The following is a 21,435-nucleotide window of genomic DNA, read 5'->3' as shown; positions in this document are numbered from 1 at the left end:
GAGACCTGGTAGTTTAGAGCTGCCTATAGAAGAAACTCTGAACAATAAAACACGTGGCTTGTTGAGGACTGCTTGGTGAGTCTGTGTTGTGTCTGCCTCCAACCAACCACCCACAACGTAAGAGGTCATGTATTTTTTTCTGCGAAATGCCAGGAAAAGTCTGCATGTTCTGGTTAGCTGAGGCTGAAAGTTTGGATTCAGCTTTCCTCTGAGCTTAACTTGGAATATCCTTGGACCAGAGCTCCTACTGCACCTCTGCCACTAGACACTTGAAGTCTTGTACTGCAGCTTCACCCATGTTTCCTTTATCAGAGGGTCTATTGCAGCAGCTAAAAGCCCTTTGCAGACTCTGAGAAACAAATGCTGGGCACCAGCTTAAAACTTACTGAGAAAGGAGGAGCCAGGATGGTGTCAGGTCTTAGTGAGACCCTGGAATGCAGGAATCCATGTTGACTTATGTCACTGAATATGAAACCAAGTTTAATACAAGTTGTACTGCAGTTGTTCATTCTAATCGCTTTGATCAAGCTCCACTACTAAGGTTAGCAAGACTGTGGAACTTTGATAAAAATGTGCATTTATGCAGTGAAATGTGTTCCTGCCCAGGGCGGGAGGGTTGGAACTAGATGATCTTTAAGGTGCCTTCTACCCCAAACCATTCTATGATTCTGTGATACTACTTAAACACCAAATCAAGCAAGTTTGTAAATGAAAGAGTCAGTGCCCTAAATCCAGCTACAACTAGAGCACTGGCAGTTTTCAGCTGGGCAAACTCAGGGCTCTGTAGCTCTTGCTAAAGCCAAGAGGTTCTTCATAGGAGACGTCATGCAGCTGGAACCAGTTTTTGTCATCAAAAAAGGAAATAAACCCATGTTTTTCAGCAGCAAATCATGCTGAAAGATACAGAGAGTTGTTGCAGGAGCTGTTTCTCTCCTGCCTCACTGAAGCATTCAGACTTGCAGCTTGTGTCCAGGAAGGACCTGAGGGAGAAAGCCCCTCCTATTGTAACAAACCGATTGTATTGTGTGACACACTGCAAGTTATACAACCTCCTTGTGTAACATAAGAAGAATATTCCATCTCACTGCTATGTTCAGGGTAATTCTGCCAAATTTTGCATGTGTATGTTGACCTTGACCGCAGGTACTGCCTCACAATATCAATATTAACCACGATAGGCAGGATGGTACATGGAAGATTATTCTGTAATGACATTTTGAAATCAATACAGTTGGCAAAAGAAAACAGTCAGGAGTGCAGAGGGCAGTTTGCCTTCTGATACCACACTTCATTCATTGTCTCTCACAGTTCTCTTTGGTGTGTATTTACACTGAGTCAAATTCAGGGAAATGTTTTTGACCAAAATTGTCAAAACCCACCCCAATGTCCATTGATGGAATTGAGCAGAAATGTCCTGAAGGAATATACACTTAGCAAGGCATAGAAGCTTCTGTCAGATTTGAGGTGAATTAGTTGATGTGATTTATGTAAAGTGGCAATGTGTAAAAAGTAAACACCCAGAAAATATTAGAATAAAAGGTGATTGGCATAGCAGTATTTTTTTAATCTGAATGAGCTTTTCAGACACTATAATTATTTTTAACTGGCAAATAGGAGGCATATTACCATTCTGTGCTGACACAGATATTTCCAATGATCATGTATCTTACATTTCTGCATTGTCATCATTACTCAGGGATTTATTCTCTGTAGGTGAGAAGTAACTAAACAGAGATCATGGGGTTTATTTGCTTAAGAGAAAGAGGTTTCTCATTTGCAGAGAATTGTTTGCAATACTTGGTGTGGGAGGGGCTCTAGAGTTATATAATCTCAAGGCAGAACGGCTGAGAGCTTAGAGTGAGTTTGACTGCACAATGTAAGTGGGTTCTTTTATTTTGGACATGCAGGGAGTTGTTGTATGTGAATTTATAGATTGAATGTGTGTATCTACTTTCTTTACTAACATGGTTATGTGTACCAAATGTTAATTCTTAATCAGCTGCTTTTGAGGTGCACAGAATTAGAAAAAGAAGTGCAGATACAACAAGTGGGAAATGTTTCCTCTCACCTTCTCCTTCCTACTCTAGAGAAGCTGATATGTTATTTACACGGGGATTATGGTGGTGGTTTGGCTGTTTTCCTTTTGCTGCTGATAAAGCTTCAGCTTTGTTGCTACAGGGTGTCAATAGCTGTGAGGCTGGTCTAGGCTGGGCACCGTTTGGGTGTCTTTGTGGCTGATGTGCACACATGGTTCTGAGTGGGGTGGGTGACAGTCAGCCTAGAAACTGTTGTTGCTTTAAGTTTCTGCCTAGAAATTGTTGTTGCTTGAAATTTCAGCAGAGTTGGAACTGGACCAAGCAAGCATAGCCCTGTGGCTGTGCCTGTGGTAAAGGCAAATCTGATGATACCAGGGGCAAAATTAACTTCCATGTTTTGGAGGTTTTGTCTAAAGACATTTCAGAAGTATGGAGTGTTGTAAAAGGATTGACTGATGGAAAGAATTCCTTCCTGGCTGGTTATAATGGAGCATAATGGCTGCTGGAGAAAGCAGAGCAATTGCTGAGTTTATAGCATGTATCTGATTAAACAGTAACTGAGTTCTGAGATAATGCCAAAATACACGAAGAGCACATGCAGCTTTCTGGTCAGAACAGAACACTTTGAATGAAAATTGTTCTGATTGACTGCTTCTCTGTCTGCGCCAATTGCTCTAAGTACAGAGTTCTCCTTAAATATTCTGCATGTGTAAGTAATATCTGAAGGCAGAATGATACCTGGCAGTCTCTCAATAAATTCTACCTTTTACCTCCACTGTTGATTAAGTAAAGTCTTGGACGATAAATCATTGGTTTCAAAAAAGACAACTTTGAAATCGAATTAGGGAGTTGAATCCGGGATTATGAATGTTTATTGTGCAAACCTTCTTTCTTCATTGCAGATACCAGGGAATCAGGCACGTGGAAACATGTCTGGAAAACCCAGGCTGCACTACTTCAATGGACGTGGCCGCATGGAACCAATTCGGTGGCTCCTGGCAGCAGCTGGGGTTGAGGTTTGCTTCTGGTCTTTTGTGCTGAGACCCTGTGACAAATATGTGCTTCTCCTGTTCCTTCTGAAAGCGTGACTGAGCAGCAGCTTCAAGCTCTGCCTTCAGTGCATTGCTGAGCAGGCCAACAGGGACCACGAGCTTGCCCTAAGCAGGGGGCAAGTTCCTGTCTCACTTGCATGCATCGTGTGCAAAGCCTGCAGGTAGCACCACAAATGCTCCTCCCCTGTAGCTAGAGAGAGAAGAAATTTAAAACCCCAGCAGCAGAACCTGGCTTCTTAATCTTCTGATTAATCACAGAGGTCAAGCACCTGCAATTCTGAGTACCTTCATTACAATTCCAATGTCCAATGTCCAAAACTACAGCAGTTTTGTTTTTTTTTACCTCTGACAGATTCTGATACTAAACCAGAGATGGTGTATGGGAGTCTGTGTGTTTCAAGATCACCCATGGGTTTCTGTCACAGTGCTGGCCATGGTGCCTGACAGCTTTAAAATACGATTTATGTTATAAAAATATAAAATTGCTCAAAACACATCTCCTTAGGCCTTCTTTACCTAAATTTGGAGAATCTAAATCATGGAATGACAACAGAACTTTTCTTCTTCCTGCAGTTTGAAGAATCGTACTTGGAAAAAAAGGAGGATCTGACAAAGTTACAGAAGGGTAAGTTTCCTTCACTTTTAGATAATAACAGCAGGAATAATAATAATCATCATCAGAATTAAAATTAGAATTCGAATTGCTTGTCTGAGATCACCTAAGAATTCTTTAGTGCCTTAAAAAGAAAATGTCTTAGACTGGATTGTACACTCTCAGAAGTGCATACTGCAGTATTAGGCGATATCATCCACCCAGTTGCTTCCACCTCCACTGAATCACAGAAGGGCTCAGAAGGGACCTCTCAAGATTATCTACTCCACCTCCCCCATTCAAGCAAGGCCCCCTCCAGCCAGTTACCCAGAACCATGTCCAGCTGGGTTTTGCGTATCTCCAAGGATGGAGAATGTACAGCTTCTCTGGACAACCCACACAGTCAAAGAGCCTTTCTTGAAGTTCAGATGGTTGACTCTCCCTTGTTGTATTGCACTAAATAGTTGATTTAGTTGTTGTTTTGCACTGGGTGTCTGGTAAATTGCACTGATCACATGGTCTGTCTCCTTCTCCCCTTTCCCCCCTAAGCCCCAGTAGTAGTGGTTTCTCCCTGGTCTCCTCCTCCCCTCTCCCCCTCCTCACTTGTATCCCACTGCCTGTGGTTCTTTTCCTCCACCCTCCATTCACTGGTTCAAAATCTCCCACTATCGAGCATTCCTCCTCTTTTCCCCCAGGGATGTTCCCTGGATTTCCAGGTGACACCTATCAAGGAATAAAGTAGGACTTTGATCCCAAGGAGAAGAGAGCCTCGAGTCTTTTACTTTTGTCCTCGTAAAGGCTGGGATGGGCAGGGGTCCAGAGCAGCTGGATGGGACCGGAACGGCCCCAGAGATCAGCCCCTACAGCTGCACCCAGTGGCCGTCTCCCACGTCTCTCACTCCTTTGCTTCACTTTGTGACCATTGCCTTCCATCCTATGGCAATAGAGGCCTTTGTCTTCAGATCATCTTGAAAGTCTTTAGCATCTTAGGTTGCCTACAAAGTTGTTGTTTTATGATCCCTATGAAAACAGAGTTCCAGATTTCTGAGTTTACCTGTTGCTCTGCAGCATTCCTGCCTCCCAAGGCAGCTACCCACTGTGCTGGCTTCAGCTTCTGTCTTCCTGGACATGATAATCATGTTTCCTCCAAACCAAATTGCATGGCTGTGCCCTTCACCTGGCCTGTGGAAACAAAGCTGAGCTTGGGTTGGCATTTGCAGTCCTGCTGTCCTGTAGGAATAATGACTTGGTCCCTATGTTAGAGGCTGCCTTTCAAAAAGTATTTTGGGACATAAACAGAATGCTAAAAGCACCCTTACAAAGAAGAACATAGCTGATCAGTCATCTGAGTCAAGAAATATGATTCCTTAAGCAAAAACTCTTGCTGACTCTCTGATCTGATACCTCTCTTTCTGGAGAAGTGTTTTTACTTCTTTCAGGCTAAGATAAGACTTCTGTGTGCTAGCTGAAGAATTTCATGGCTGCAGCCTCACTCCAAGTGATATTTGGGTCTTGCAGGAATCTCATGGAACTCACTCATTGTTCCCACTTCATGCCTAGAGAGATGAGATGCCATTTGTAATGTCAAAATGTTGTCACAAAGATCTTCTTTGCTTTTCTATTCACTAGTGTTTATATATTCATTATTATTCACATTATATGTTGGCCAGTGCTTAGAAAGTCCAGATGTATTTAGCAGAGCACGACAGAAACTGGCTGGACCCGATCTTTCAGTCCTTCTCATCTCTATGAACCTGCATGAAAATCACCTGTGTTAGAGCCATGCAGTGCATGTATTTTTCAGCGTGTGACTGCTGCCAGTTCTGCCTTGGGCTGTTTCCTCAATCTGAAATTTCCGCAACTTCATTGCTATTGTATTAAGTTGTTATCATGTCACTAAGAAGAGGCTGCTGCATGGTGAGCATTTTCCACACCTGCCTGTAAGAATGAGGAAGGTTGCTACCAAAAGGGTTGTCAAGCATTGGAACAGGCTACCCAAGGAAGTGGTTGAGTCACTGCGTGTAGAGGTGCACTTGGGGAGAGGGTTTAGTGGTGGAATTAGGCATTGTTGATTTTACAATTGGATTTGATGATCTTGGGATTTTTTATCCAGCCAGATTGATTCAGATTCTAAAAAAAAGTAATCCATGTGGTTACTTTGCCTTACACATGCTGGTGGTTCTCATTGAGGGACTGAACTTCTCCTTGTGTTATTCCCTTTGGCCTAGATGGATCCCTGCTCTTTCAGCAAGTGCCAATGGTAGAGATCGACGGGATGAAGCTGGTGCAGACCAGAGCCATTGCCAACTACATAGCGACCAAGTACAACCTCTACGGGAAGGACATGAAGGAGAGAGCCCTGTACTGTAACAGTACCACCTTTGCTTGTTAGACCCCAGCTCCCCCTGTAGCTCAGGGAAACACAAGGGTGTGCAGCTCACAGCTCGATTCAGTGGGAGAGGGCAGCACTGCACGAGATCACTGTGGCTGCAGCTGATGTCTACAGCAGAGAGAGCCAGCTGGATTCCATAGGGCAAGCGAGCCCAGGAATCATCAGTCAGAGGTCAATGCACTTACCAGAAGAAAGCAGTCAGGGGGGCAGACTGTCCTTCTGATGCTGCATTTCATTTTCTTCTGCAGTTGTCAGCAGCATCATTTCCTCCTCATCACATTCAGGGAAATATCTTTTAAGGAATCAAAACCCCTCCTCTCTCAAATAACCAGGAATTAGTACGGATTTAATTACAGGTTATTAAAGGAGAGCACTCCTGGGGCACATGTTTTGACCTGAGGTATTTCTGAATGCTTGAAATTACTAAGCCCTGGTAAACACATGCGTCAAGATATTTGCTCGAAATGGTATGGACCTGCTGTTAAACTTAGGCTGATTGGATTTTTAACACAAGTCTGGATGGCACACATGACAGTTTTGTAATCAGGTTCAAAAAGTCATATTCCAGACAAGAATCAGTCCCAGTAAGAAGTTGGAGTCCTACAGTCTTCATGTTTCCCTAGGAATTTTGCATTTGCCTTTGGCCCAAGCTCCCCCCCTGCCTGGCCCCAGTGCAACTGCATTCCAGGGGGAACTTTGCCAGGGTGTAAGTGTGTGTGTGGGATAGAAGGGGCAGGGATTTCCCAGCATCTCAGTGAGGTTGTGCCAGGAGTTATTGTGCTGTTCAGACCTACTGTGTGTGACCTGACCAAGTGGATCTCTTCCTTTCAGAATTGATATGTACGTGGAAGGAATGTTCGATCTGAATGAGTTACTCATGAAATATGGCTACCTACCAGCAGACAAAAAGGAAGAACATTTTGCAAATATGATGGACAAGGCTGAAAACAGATACTTCCCAGTCTTTGAGAAGGTATGTGGAAAAGAGTTGGAGCTCAATTGATGCTGTTACCTTGAACCTCCATCCTGGAAGCACACAAGTTTCATGGAGGAAAACAGAAGAGAAGCTACCACTGGAAAATCAGTGTTCTGGATTTTAGTGGTGCTGGGATTAAGGTGGAGACAGGATACTACAGAGGGGACAGAAGGCACTTCAAATCTGGGAGAGATGTACAGCTGCAAAAACCCAGCACACCCAGAGCTCCCCAAATGTCCGTGTTTCAGAGTGTCTGTTGTTTCAGACAAAAGACACTACAGCACCAGCTTTGACATCAAGTTCTCCCTGTATTGTAGGTGGCCCATAGATGCTGTGTACCATACATGCTGTGTAAAAGCTTTGCAGTTCCTCCCGTATGTCATACAGCTCAGCCTTCAGTGCAGCTACAGCAGCCAAGGCAAGTTGAGCACAACTGAGCTGCCAGACAGGAATGTAGAAGTGAAAGAGCTGATAGATGATGCCTAGGATGGCAGTGCCTTCAGATCATTGTTTGTACTACAGGTGTTTGAACTGCATTTCCTTCTTTCGCAGAGAACTCCATGCAATCTGTGACCCTGCTTTGAAGATATATTTTTTATGAGAGAAGAAAAGATAAAGTTATCATTTATATATTTACATATTTTATATCTATATTATATTTTATTAACAGAGAAAATACATAATCTGCTTCTGTTCTCTTTTTTTAGGTTTTGAAAGACCATGGAAAGGACTTTCTGGTTGGCAACCAGCTGAGCAGGGCAGATGTTCAATTACTTGAAATCATTTTAATGGCAGAGGAGTGCAAACCTGATACACTTGCCAAATTTCCTCTCTTGCAGGTAAATGAATGGAGAATTTGAAAGGAGAATGAAAGGAAAGGACCACTGATTTAAAGTGGCTGAAAAATATGTGGGAGTGAGAGGGTCAGAAGTGACATGCAAAATAGTAAAATATCCCAAGTACTGTAGCTGGCCTTTTTATTTGTGGTACCTTCTGTCATTACAATCCCAAAAGCATAAGAGAGGCAAGCATGTAGCTTCTTCTGCAGCATCAAGCTGTGATGTGTCTTTCAGAGCATGGATAACATTGAAATGTCTGACAGCTGCAATGATCCTTAAGCACTGTGCTGTTTTGATTTTGTTTTGTAGAGTTTCAAAGCAAGAATAAGCAATATCCCCCCAATAAAGAAATTCCTGCAGCCTGGCAGCCAGAGGAAACCGCTAATACGAGAGGAAGAGGTACCCAAAGTGATCAAAATTTTCTACTGAGTCTAAAACTGCAGAAACTATATTCATTATGTTTGCCGACAGTGTGAAAATAATGAAAACACTGAAAACCAAGTCTTGATCCTACCAGCAAAGGCAATAGTTCACTAAATAGGGGGTATATTGGACAACACAGAATGCTTTAAATAACTAAAGAGAATACCTGAAATAAATTCTTAGTATTGATTCTCAAAACCCAGCTGTTCATTGATTTCTTGCTGCTGCTTCTATGCCTAAGATCTGTCAGTTCTGTTTTTATTGCATTCCCTAGAATTGTTGGAAAATTAGGAGAGATTAATCCAAACAGTAGGTCATGGTGTTTTTTTCTGGGAAATGCCAGGAAAAGCCTGCGTGTTCTGGTTAGCTGAGGCTGAAAGTTTGGATTCAGCTTTCCTCTGAGCTTAACTTGGAATATCCTTGGACCAGAGCTCCTACTGCACCTCTGCTTTGCCACTAGACACTTGAAGTCTTGTACTGCAGCTTCACCCATGTTTCCTTTATCAGAGGGTCTATTGCAGCAGCTAAAAGCCCTTTGCAGACTCTGAGAAACAAATGCTGGGCACCAGCTTAAAACTTACTGAGAAAGGAGGAGTCAGGATGGTGTCAGGTCTTAGTGAGACCCTGGAATGCAGGAATCCATGTTGACTTATGTCACTGAATATGAAACCAAGTTTAATACAAGTTGTACTGCAGTTGTTCATTCTAATCACTTTGATCAAGCTCCACTACTAAGGTTAGCAAGACTGTCGAACTCTGATAAAAATGTGCATTTATGCAGTGAAATGTGTTCCTGCCCAGGGCAGGAGGGTTGGAACTAGATGATCTTTAAGGCGCCTTCTACCCCAAACCATTCTATGATTCTGTGATACTACTTAAACACCAAATCAAGCAAGTTTGTAAATGAAAGAGTCAGTGCCCTAAATCCAGCTACAACTAGAGCACTGGCAGTTTTCAGCTGGGCAAACTCAGGGCTCTGTAGCTCTTGCTAAAGCCAAGAGTTTCTTCATAGGAGACGTCATGCAGCTGGAACCAGTTTTTGTCATCAAAAAAGGAAATAAACCCATGTTTTTCAGCAGCAAAGCATGTACTACAGAGGGTTGTTGCAGGAGCTGTTTCTCTCCTGCCTCGCTGAAGCATTTGGACAACACTGGCAGCTGCTGAGTGCCACCAGAAACTTGGCCTGTGGGTACTGACTCCATGCCATCAGGCCTGCTCTGAGGATGAGCTCCTGGCATGGCCATGTGGTGTCAGGACCCCCCACAGAGACCCCAGTTTTTGGCCACACAGAGCCAGAGGCCCTGGCACAAGGATTGCTTGCATGCCTTGCACAGGGCCTGCAGCCCCAGCCTCCCTCACACAATCGCTGCTGCCTCGGGGGCCTCTGAGCCTGTCCCCTGCTCAGGGTGTCCTGGCCATGTCCCTGATGTGCAGCTGCCTTGGAGCCAGCCCAGTGGAAACGTTGTCCAGAAAATCTACGTTTGTTACCAGTGTGCAACGAACCCATAATTACACACTTAAGTGAGACATTGACTATTAATTTCAGAGTTGTGCAAGCCTGGTTGCTTGGTGGTATTCCAAAAATCAATAACATGTTTTTACTATTTATTCATTTTAGCAAGCAAAGGCATTAATGTTCATTGACTACAAGTCGTCTAGTTCTTTTAATAATCAATGTTCTCTCTTCTATTGGTTAATGATTCTCCCTCTTCTCATGCTAATTATTCTACATGCTCACTGGGTCTTTCTCTTGAGTTGGATTTCTTGAGTTAGTGGGCTGTGAGTCAGTAGTGTGAAAATCTCTCCCTGCCAGAATTATCTTTTACCCGTTCAGAGCTGATCTCAGCACAGTTGCTGAGTGGGCTTTTTTCGTTTCTTCCTTATCTTGGGAGTTCTGCCAAATGCCCTTGTGGCCCATAAATTCTGTATTTTATGTATCCACTATCAGAGGTACATCGTTCTTTCCAAGCCTTGTTAAACTCCCCCTAGGTTTGAGATCATTAAAACATGGTCAACTCTTATCAAGGCAATTCTCCTGACAAGTAATTTCTCTTTCCCACAGCTGGACTTCACTTAGACCTTGTTAGGTAGCCGCTCTCTGTTTCACAGATTAGAACTTCTTTCTTGTTGATTAGGCTTGAAAGTATACAAAGATCAAACATCAGAGCACATCCTTTGTCAAGAAGATGTTTACATATTCCACATTTTGCAACAGAAACTCGGCAAGACTGCAGGGACAAGGCCGGGGGGGCTTTTCCCTGAGCCGCCGTGCTAGGGCTCGACGGTGCGCCCGGCGGGGCGGGCGGTGGGCACGGCGGCAGCCGAGGGGAGGAGCGGCCGCCTGACGGGGCGGGAGGCTCGTGTGTCGGGGGCCGGGCTGTGTCAGTGCTGTGCTGGCGCTGTATCGGTGCCGTGCCGGGGCTGTGGCGGCGGAGCGGCTCGGGCACACGGTACTGCGGCGGCGGGCGGGGGGCGGGCGGCGCCAGCCCGGTGGAGCGAGTGGTTCTCGCCGGGCTCAGGGCTCCTGCCGGAGGGCAAAGGGCGAGGTGCGGGACAGACTGGCTGGCCCTCAGGAGCGTCCTGCCGTGCTGCTCCAGGGAGTTTGCCCAGGGGTTATTCCCCAGCTTGTCTCCTGCAGCAGGGACCAGGACGGGCGGGGAGGGTGGGCACGGAGAGGGTTTATTTGTGTTTGGCTCTGGTACGATCAGCGGGGAAGCTGAAGAGAAACTGCTCTTTAGAGTGCGAGTTTTGCAATCTCTGGGAGTACTTTGCCTTTCCCCTCGTCCAGACCTGCGGCGGTCGAAGGACGCTTTTCGCAGGCGGACTTGGCCCGAGCCCCAGAGGAAACCACCCGCTGGTGAGCAGCTGCAGTGTTAAGATGGTCCGGAGGCCGGGCCGGGCGATGCAGCGCTGGGCTGCTCTGGAACTGCCCGTGCGGGACGGGGTCGAGCAACAAAGCGTTGCAGAGAACTGCTCTGGGGCCCGTATCCAGATAGGAAGCAAGTTTAAGATCTTGGATCAGATTATGAGCTTGCTGCTAAATTAATTTACTTGTTCCTCACTGAAAGGCTGGTGCCTGAATTGTTTTGGACAAAACAACGTGGGGTGTTTTTAATACAGCGATCACAACAGTAGCTGCCTCTCTGACACCTGTGTGGCTGTGGTCCAAGGAAAGTCTGATGTGCGAAAACATCAAGAAAGTTTGTGATTAATTTTCAGGTCCATTCTTGCTATTCAAGAAAGACAATTTGCCAATTTGCGACTCTTTTATCACTGCTCAGTATTTTACAAAGGGATATTCATTACAGAGCCATAAAAGGGTCACCAAAATAGTTTGCAGCCCTATGTAAGTGTTCAGCCCGAGCCCCAAATTCGGACCTTTAGCAGTTCATTCGCAGGAAGATATTCCTGGCTTTTCAGGGGATAGGTCCCGGTTTTCAGTGGAGCACTGAGTTGAGACTGGCAGTCAGTGATCTGCGTGGGCTGAATTTTATCAGCTCCAGCTCTGCTTTGTGGAGAGGTCAGTTTGCTCTTTCTGCCTATGCTAGCTTGTCCTTACAGTGTGTTTCTCAGCCTTGATCCCGCTGGACCTCCCACTGCTGGAGGTTAGAATGTTTGTCCATTCTGTGAGGGTTTAAGTGCAGTTCTCCTCTGGTGAAGTTGAGACCAACACTTACTTTCTGAGCATCAGGGAATGAAGTATTTCTGAAGTATAGAAGGTCAGGAGCTCTCTTACTTGTTATAGTGTAAGTCATATATGGGAAATAGAAATGAGGTTTAGATCATGGTCCTGTGTGTGTAGGGCCTGGTAGGGCGCTGTGCCAAGTCCCTTTCTGAATGACTGGTTCAGGTGGCAGCCAGGCATCCAGCAGTGCTGGAATAGATGCCAGCTCCACTCGAGGCACAATCTATTGACAAGCACATCCTTTTGTATCAGGGGAACTTTGCTACCAGGGACTGAGGTGTCCAGGGACACAGACACTGCCTGGGTGTCGTGGTTTTAGTTTGAAACTGGGTAGAAATCCTAATTTTGTGTAGTTTTGGTTTGGTTTGGTTTGTTAATTTGAGATTTTATTACTTTTGAGATTCTTTTGATTAATGTATTAAAGAGTGTGGTGGGTTTGGTGTTGGTTAATTATTAATGTATTTATTTTTTGTTATGAGGTAGGATAAGGAGAAAGGTAAAGTAGGTTTAAAATTTTAAAAGAGTATAAAGAAAAGTTTATTAACAGTAACTAAAAGAAAGAGTAATAAGAATTAGAACAAAATTTTTAGAATATTTCTATTTATTTTATATTTTTTTTTTCTTACTGATAATGTAAATAAAATTAAAAAAATTAGTTAGTTTACTATTTTTAAAATAGTTTTTTTTAGTTTACTTAGGGAGAGAAGTCCTTTTTGTTAATGTTATGGAGACTTTTCTGTAAGAAAAAAACCCAGTTTTCTTGTGTTTTTTTAACGAATAGTAATTGTTCGGGGAAATCTGTAATTGTGAAGTTCTTATTTTTTATAAGCTTTCTTACAGTTTGTTTATGTTGATTTATGGGGTATTGTTTTAAAGATGAGTTGTTAAAAGGTAAAAGTTTTTATTATTTATTTTTTAAATTATTTTTATTTTTAGGAACAGAGATTTTTTTTTTCTTGGGGGTATAGGATTACTTTTTTAAAAACTTTTTATGGGATTACTGTTATTTTAATATTTGTTTATTTTAATATGGAGGTTTTTGTTTTATATTAATTTGATTTTTAAATTTTTTATAGTTTTAGGTGTTATAGGGAAAAAGAGTTTTTTCTCTATAGTTTATGAGAGGATTTTAGTTTTCAAATTAAGATATTTCTTTATGTTTTTTCTCTAGGATTTGCTTTTTTTACTGGCTTTGATGTTTTTATGTTGTTTTTTTGTATGTTTGTATTTTGAGGGTTTTTTTTTTCTTATTGAGGGAGGCTTGATGTACTGAAAGGGTTAACATGTTGTTTGGATCTTGTAAATGATTTGTTGGTAACTTGTGAAAGAGAAAAGAGGAAGTTCTCGGGTTTTTTTCATGTCTAGTTTGTTAGTGACTTTTTCTATTATTTTTTAAAATTCTCCTCTTGCTAAACTATGACACAGGGATAGGTGGAAGCTGAGCAGTGGTTTTGAAAATCCGCATTTTGGATGGGGGCACCTCTTTCTCCTGTGAGTCAGTTGCTGACAGAGTGATGGCTGTATGCTGTAGAGCCTGTGCAAGACAGCACCCAACACAAAGGACTTCAGTGGAGTGGCCCAAGGATGCAGTCTCCCCTGTCATTGTTGTGCTGTCTGTGCCTCTTTATTGACGCCTTGGGATTATGGCCAAAATTTGTACTTTGTGGCTCAGCTATGTATTGTGAAGTCAATGCAAGCATAAATAAGCCTGCCTGTGAACAGATAAACCTTTGGCTTGACAATGAAGCACTCTGTTAGTCTGTGCCTCTGTCTTATGAAATTTGCTTCATTCTTCTGTGACCCATTAGAGATAAGAGTACAGTGTTAGCTTTGTTTCAGCATCAGGCAAGCTCACATCAGCTGCCCATGTCATACAGTGGCATGTGACTGCACATGGTAGGAAATTTGAAAGGACCAAGTGTTTCATCCCAGTGCCATCATTTGATGGGCTGACTTGAGCCCCCTGCTGCCAGGGGCATTGCCCAGGCCTTATCTGCCCAACAGAGGTCAGTTCCATCCATTTGGTTTTTGATTTTAAAGTTAAATGTTCAGGGCAGATAGAATATAAATCTCTGTTACAGTTTGACTGTAGCAGCTGGATAAGTAATGTAGAAGCCCTGCTGATATATGTTGCTTTTAAAAGCATATTTGTAAAGGCACAGGAGCTCAGGGCTCTGAATTGTCATATGAGAGAGGTGAAAACAGTGCTGGTGACACTAGTTTGGTGTTCTTTGGAAGTCATTCATTTGATACAGTACATTTTTCAAGTATGGTATGACATGTGACAAAACCCAGCACCTACTGAAGAGATTGCATCACTGCAAGGTTAAAAATGTGCTAGTTCAGGAATACCCTACAGTTCTGCTTTGGTTGTAAAACTCAGTAAGCTGTTCAAACTACAATAATATATTATTTAGGATATTATTTTATCTTATTGTCTTGATGTGGCTGAATGGCTCTACATTCTGCTACTGTGTAGTTTTTCTTTTATTCCATTCATCCACAGGAAACTTGGTTGTATCAAACACAAGCATGTAGGACTTGATTGTTCTTCTACTTTCTCATTTATCCAACTGTATTTAATAGTTTGGAGTGGTACATTCAAGATGCTAATTTAAAGCATGCTTCCATAAGATTATCATCTTGATTTTATCAGGAAACAAGAACTCTGAAATCATGGCGGGGAAACCCAAGCTGCACTACACCAAGGGAAGGGGGAAGATGGAGTCAATCTGATGGCTGTTAGCAGCAGCTGGGGTTGAGGTTTGTACCTTTTTTTATAAAGTGATTTGTGATTAAAATAGGTATTCTCTGGAAGGGTTTCCCAATTGCATCTGTGCTTAGGGATATGCACATCATCACAAATTGTGATGCAGAATGCTTAGATTGAGTGATACACTCTTGTGTTTTATTTTATGTATTCCTTGAGCCATAGTTACACAGTGAAGAGATTTTAACATATAAAGAGAATTGATGGGTGTAATTTTTAAAACATACTTTAAGATGAGATTGTAAATTGTTGCTACAGACAAAACTGTGACTTTTTGCCAATGCTCATAACTTCCCTGTATCTCATGAGTCTTCTCCACTGAAAGACCATGCATACCACATGAAAACTTATGAACATTCTCTCCAAAGAAAGCACCTTTTGTTCTTTGGGTCAGGACCTGAGTAGGATAAATCAGCAGATGCGCCCCAAAGGCAGTGTTAGGGGATCTATCTAGATTCACATCAGGTGAAGGCCATCCTATGACATCTTAATTCCTACATTAAGTTTTTGTTTGAATACGTTTTTTTGAAACTATTTATACTCTGTTGGAAATAAAAGGCTTTTTTTAAATGGTGCTCACTTGAGAATATTGCTGACAGAGAATTTGCAGAACACAAGTGCTGAGGAAACCAAGATCTTGTCCTCATTCAAATGTCCTTATTGAAAAAAATAAAAATCCAGTGGATTAAAGATGCAGATAAATGCTGTGTAAGAGAGACATAATTTGCAATAGGTTTTTCCATATTTCATGTGGCATCAGCTGCTTTTTAATTGAGTAATTTGGTATCAATTTATGGTTTATGCAGGTGACTGTGGTCTTTATAACAAGTTCTTTCTGGAGCTTAATGCATGGAACAATCCTGTGGAGTTGGGGACACCAAAGTCTTGGGTTATAGTCTCTGCTGGAGCAGAGATGAAATAGGGCTCTGTTAAGGCAACTTTCCTGTCTGACCATCCAGGAGCCTCTCCATCAGTCCTTAAAATAATTTAATCGTGGTGCAACAACACTGTAACATTATAACTCCAGGGAGGGACTTGAAACAAAGGAAACTGCTGGTCTTTTATACCCTCACAGTCTAAGTGAAGCTTTGGGGTCATGGGGTCCTGCTGTGGTTCACCTGGCCAGTGCCACACGTCCCCATGCCCTTTGTTGTGCAAAGGGAGGCAGTTCCCAGCTCTTGCCTTGGGCTCCCAGGGCTCCATGAGCAGCTGGAACTGCAGCTGCTCACCCAGCTCCTGGCACTGAATGGATTCCTCACAGGGTCAACACAATGAGAGAAGTATGGAGAATGGTGTGGAGAGGTGAGCTCTAACTGCCAGACTTCCTTCCACTTCTCCACTGCCTTTGGAGTGACAGTGTTGTTTTCTATTGTTGCTTTTCAGTTTGAGGAAGAATTCATAGAGACAAAAGAAGACTTAGAAAAATTGCGCAATGGTGAGTCTGTAAACCGTACCCTAAACAGAAATTCACATACACAGAACAAAAGAACAACAGGAGGTATTTTTTTAAGACCTGCAGTATAATCTGACCTGTAAAGAAGAACTTCCTTGTGTATGCTTTCATCCTTGAGAATTAGAAATGTCTTGTTCTCTTACCAGGTCTCTTCCTTTTTTTCAGTGTAGTGTTTCAGTGGCTTGAGTAGCTTGATCCTTTTTCTTCCCTAGATGGAGTCCTGCTGTTTCAGCAGGTGCCCATGGTGGAGATGGATGGGATGAAGATGGTGCAGACCAGAGCCATCCTCAGCTACATTGCAGCAAAGTACAACCTCTATGGGAAGGACCTGAAGGAGAGAGCCTGGTATGGTAACAGTGTGCGGCTTACTAACACTCCTCCATGATTGTTAATATTTACAGAAAGAATGTCGCTGTGAAGTATCTGCACAGCATTAGTATAAAGGTGAGTATACCTAGCAGACTGTCACTTACTGTAGAGAGTTTATTTTGTGAGAATGGAAGGGCACCTCCAGAACTGTGGAGATTATTATGGACTGGCAATTTTTAGCCAGCATCCTCTCATGATTAGACCTCAAAACTAATTTTTTTTCCCCTAAAGTGGTTTGCATGTGCAGTCTTTTCTCCCACAGCATAAATGAATAGATTATTAATGGAAAATAGCATGAATTCCACTTTAAATACATTACTTGCAGCCTTTTTTTTTGCTTATTGCATATACTGTGAGCCCGTTTTACAATTTGTGCTTTGAAAAAAGCTGGAAGTTTTCTCAAAGTGGAAGAACCAAGAAAATAAACCAGTGTATTACATTACATTCACTTACATTCACTAATAAACATTTTACTCAGTGATCATTTCAAAGTTTTATTTCAGGAAAATAATCAAATTGGGAAGTTTGAATGATCTATGTTGAACAAAAATATTTGTTCCAGGATTGATATGTACGTGGAGGGAACTACAGACCTAATGGGAATGATCATGTATCTCCCTTTTCAACCAGCTGATACAAAAGAAAAGAATCTTGCCTTAATCATTGAACGAGCTACAACCAGGTACTTCCCTGTTTATGAAAAGGTAAGTGATAAATGACCAGCAGTTCACAAAGACAGTGGGTTCTGGGCTCCCCCTCCTACCCCACTCCCCCACTATTCCCACACATATACTTTCCAGAAGGCAAGTGACAGTAGAACTCTAGAAATGTATGATGGAGCCAGTATCCAGCAATGTGAAAAGAGGGCCACAAAATAATTTTTGGGCTGGTTTCAGTACTGGGTCTCTTTGCTGTCTTTCTTTTCCAACCTAGCTTAGTGTTGGAAAAGTTGTAGTTGATGGCTTCCAGTGTTTTGCCTAAATGCACCATTTCAATACTTGTGCCAGCCTTCAGTACTTATTGTCTGGAAGTGTAATGTGTTACAGAATTATTAAGGTTAGAAAAGACCTTCTAAAGATCATTAAGTCTAACTGTCAACCCAGCACTACCACCATATTCACTATCAAACTGTGTCCTCCTGTGACACATCCACATGTTTCTTGAACACTTTCAGAGTTGGTGAGTCCACCAGTTCCCTGGCAGTCTGTTCCAGTGCTTTGCAACCCTTTACATGAACAAAAATTTCTTCAGATCTAATCTAAACCTGCCCTGGTGCAACTTGAGTCCATTTTCTCTTGTCACTGGTTACCTGGGAGAAGAGGCCGACCCCCACCCTACTACAATGTCCTGTCAGAGTGTTGTAGAGAACAATAAGGTGTCACACTCAGCCTCCTTTATTCCTGCTATTCAAAGTAAAATATGTTTGTGCTTTACAGCTAAGGATCTAATTCTATGATCTTCCTTAAATCAATTGCTTAAATGTATTATATTTAGAGACTATGATTTTCATTCTTTGAATTGCTACTTGGGCATCCTTAGGTGTGCACAGAGAGGCTCTGCAAGCAAGATACATGTAGCATAGAAAGCATAAAGCAATTATTTACTGGCTAGCATGCACCAAAGAGCCTGAGCTGTGAGGGAAGGCATTGCTGTGCCTGCCATCCCCTTAGAGCGCATGATGAGGCTTTCTTGGCTAGGGAGGAGTTGGTCAGGAGGGGATGGATTGTTCTTTTCTTCTCCCTGGAACATTGCCTGGATGTTACTGAGCTGCCATTTTCCACAACTTGCTGTTTGTTTTGTTCTTTTATTTCTCCTGTAAGGACATTTTGAATTTTTTTTGTGTTAAGATTTTCTTGTTTGAATTGAGCCAGCTGTGATCCTCATCTCACAAGTTTGCTTCTGTTTGTAACTTTTCCTTTGGTGCCAGGTATGGTTGTGCTGTACAGACTTTCTCACAGTGCTTTTTCAGGGCACAGTGGTCTCCTCGGAAATCTGCCAAGGGTACAAAGCTGTGCTGTTTCAAAGCTGAGCTGGGTTTCCAGCTTGAAGCCTTTGTAACCAGGCAGCTGAAGTCCACTCAAAAACTACAGGAAACTGCAATTTCATGTCCCACTTTATTAGAGTCTTAAATTGTACAAACAAAACCCACAGAGGCCTCCCTGTAAAATAACAATGTAAATGATAATCCAGCACTTCTGTAATCAGAGTTCATATATATCCACTCCCATACCAATGGAGGGCTGTGCTGAGACATATTGATTACACACCCAAATCTTTCAAAGTCTAATATGTGTTTTAAGTTACTATACAATAAAAATGCACCAAAATTCTCTAAGCCTGTGCTTAGGTGGCATAAAGTACTGTTGTGATATGTTTTAGCATGTATGCTCCATGTAGGAGAGTCTTTAAAGTAACCCCTATTTGCTAATGTAAAGACACAGCTGAACTTTTCCATTATTTTAGCCTAGTTAATTTTGTTAAAATGGTTAATAATTTTATTTCTGTACCAGCTGTTTAAGATGTCTATTGATTCGGCTTATCAGGGTTTGCAGTCTATGTGTTACTCATTCTGGAAGCTGACAGGAAACATACCTAGCTGTGAGAGTTCACTTTAAACACTCAGCAGCCAGATGGAGCAGCAAAAGGCAATACAAAGCCTTGCAGGCAATCAGATGCTATGTTTGGAGTTTCCACACGGTGTGATAAACAAGCTGTGCTAGACCTTGTTAGAGCAGTGTAGGAAGTAAGTATGTGAAGGGATCAGCTGTGACTCTGCCCATGATTGCTGCCTCTATGGTGGAACTGACAGATGGGCCTGGAGAAGCAGTTGGCTTCCAGAGTCACAGACTGATGTCTTACTGCACATTTGTTACTTTGGAGTAGCCTTGGTGTGACTTAGGCACAGACATGGCCTCTCTTGCTCCTGATGGGAGGGTGACAGTCCTCAGGACAAAGGTAGGCTGGAGAGCTGGTGACTGCTCTGAAGCTGTGCTGCAATGTTCATCTCAACTTGTCCACTACACTTGTTAGATTTGGCAGGCTGTGATTCTTGCATCAGCAGTTTGCCATAAAGCATTTCTCCTTCCTTACAAGATAAAGGGTAGGAAGGTTGTATTCCTTCATTCTGGACATATTTCAAACTGTAATCAGCAGACTCAAATTTTGCTGAAACATCTGGAAATTCACTTAACTTTTTTCTTAAAAATTAGAGGTGTGCTTACATGTAAACTGGCCTGACTACCTCTTCCAATTACTTTAGTCCTGTTCCTTTTGTGTGATTAAGTCTTTCTTGTGGTACTGGACTTGGTATACAGCTACCTGGTGCAGTAGGTTAGCATGAGAGATGGGACTGCACACACTGAAACATGAATTCTGATTTAATTTTTTGTTGAAAGAATACATATCACTTTCTAACTTCATAGGTTCTTGCATGGCTTTGCTCTGCTGTGTTTTTTCAGAAATCTGTCTGCAATGAAATACCTAGATAAAATAGTTACATCCCATGTGAATTTTTTTGTTTATTTGTTCATACTTTATAGGCCTTAAAAGATCATGGACAGGATTATCTTGTTGGCAACAAATTAAGCTGGGCAGATGTCCATCTGCTGGAAGCCATTTTAATGGCAGAAGAATGTAAGCCTGATGTACTGTCTGCATTCCCTCTGCTGCAGGTTAGTAATCATCTGCTGTCAATATGGAAGGTAACAAACAAATTTCACTGACTGTTGTTGGAAGTTAATTGATGTTTACATCTTTTGAGCCATTGTACTGACACTTCTCTGGTCTGCTTGACTACAAAAACCTGCACTCAGTGCACTGCCTTGCCTCAGAGCTGCTGGGGACTCACCTTTCTCCAGTTCTGCTTTTCCTAGCTGTTCTCAGCTGGCAGGAATTCACTCACTAGTGCTACCAATTTGGTCCTTTAACTGCTACTTCCATATCTTCAAACACAGCAGCAATATCCAGAAGGAAAGTCTGTGCCCTGGTGTGTCTGCAGTTCCTGTCCTTTTCTTTTTGCCTGCAAAATTACATTTTTAAGAAATCATATACAAGGAGCAGTTAAGTTTCCTATATCTTGACTTCTGTAGTGCTTTGCACTGAGATATTCCTGTCTTTGCCTCTTTTTTTTTTCCTCAAATATATCTGCAGGATTGCTATGTGGGGTTTTTTCTTCCACTTTTTACTAGATGAATCTTAACTCTTTAATATTAATTTCTCCCATTCCTATCTGGGAAACAAAGGTATAGCATCAGCATTACAGATCAGAAAAAGCTAATACCTTTTACTGTTTAATAAGTATGTTTGACAAGTAAAAATCCAAGTCACCTGATCTTTAAACTATGAAGGATGGAATTATAATTTCCTTTATCTCACTGGCTTTACTGTTGTTTCTTACAGGCTTTTAAAGGAAGAATCAGCAACATTCCAACAATCAAAAAATTCTTACAGCCTGGCAGCCAGCGGAAGCCACCAACAGATGAGAAGTTTGTTGCTGTTGTGAGGAAAATATTCAATATCTAATCTGATGAAAATAACCCAACTGTAGTATATTACCAGAGCTTGCTTTGTAAGAGTAAATTGCATAAATGTGCTCTGTAACTTGCATCATATGGCCAGTGTTGAAATAATACACTGTGAATACACTTTTAAATTAGAGTAAAAGGCTGATTAGGATCTGTTGAGTCTAGAAAGAAGAATTTAATGAAGCAGTTATATGAAATAAAATATGCTGACACTTGCTGTGTGTTCAATTATAATGGATGCCTGGTAGAGTAAAATGTTCAGTTGTAGCTTCTGGAGTACTCTAGAAAAGCCACATGATCCCCAACCCCATTTTAATAAACTGCC

The 21,435-nt window shown here is 42.2% G+C and overlaps 2 protein-coding genes across 3 annotated transcripts; both read left to right on the top strand.

Annotated features, from left to right (window-relative positions):
* The first annotated feature begins 1,856 nt into the window (after window positions 1–1,856).
* Window positions 1,857–8,508, top strand: LOC136554076 (glutathione S-transferase-like). Its single transcript, XM_066545872.1, has 7 exons — window positions 1,857–1,876; window positions 2,939–3,052; window positions 3,662–3,713; window positions 5,909–6,041; window positions 6,904–7,045; window positions 7,756–7,887; window positions 8,197–8,508. Exons 2-7 carry the CDS (start codon window positions 2,966–2,968, stop codon window positions 8,314–8,316), a joined length of 666 nt encoding a protein of 221 aa, XP_066401969.1. The 5' UTR covers window positions 1,857–1,876; window positions 2,939–2,965; the 3' UTR covers window positions 8,317–8,508.
* A 2,147-nt stretch (window positions 8,509–10,655) lies between these two features.
* Window positions 10,656–21,325, top strand: LOC136554920 (glutathione S-transferase). Of its 2 annotated transcripts, XM_066547297.1 has the most exons (7): window positions 10,656–10,760; window positions 14,652–14,758; window positions 16,149–16,200; window positions 16,431–16,563; window positions 17,150–17,291; window positions 20,127–20,258; window positions 20,986–21,325. In XM_066547297.1, exons 4-7 carry the CDS (start codon window positions 16,460–16,462, stop codon window positions 21,106–21,108), a joined length of 501 nt encoding a protein of 166 aa, XP_066403394.1. In that variant the 5' UTR covers window positions 10,656–10,760; window positions 14,652–14,758; window positions 16,149–16,200; window positions 16,431–16,459; the 3' UTR covers window positions 21,109–21,325. The 2 variants fall into 2 exon arrangements, with proteins under 2 accessions (XP_066403394.1, XP_066403395.1); XM_066547298.1 differs by lacking the exon at window positions 14,652–14,758 and having other exon boundaries at window positions 10,710–10,760.
* The last annotated feature ends 110 nt before the right edge of the window (window positions 21,326–21,435 follow it).

This window comes from Molothrus aeneus, chromosome 3 (genome assembly GCF_037042795.1).
Source record: "Molothrus aeneus isolate 106 chromosome 3, BPBGC_Maene_1.0, whole genome shotgun sequence".
Lineage (NCBI taxonomy): Eukaryota > Metazoa > Chordata > Aves > Passeriformes > Icteridae > Molothrus > Molothrus aeneus.
This window is presented reverse-complemented; position numbering and strand designations above follow the sequence as displayed.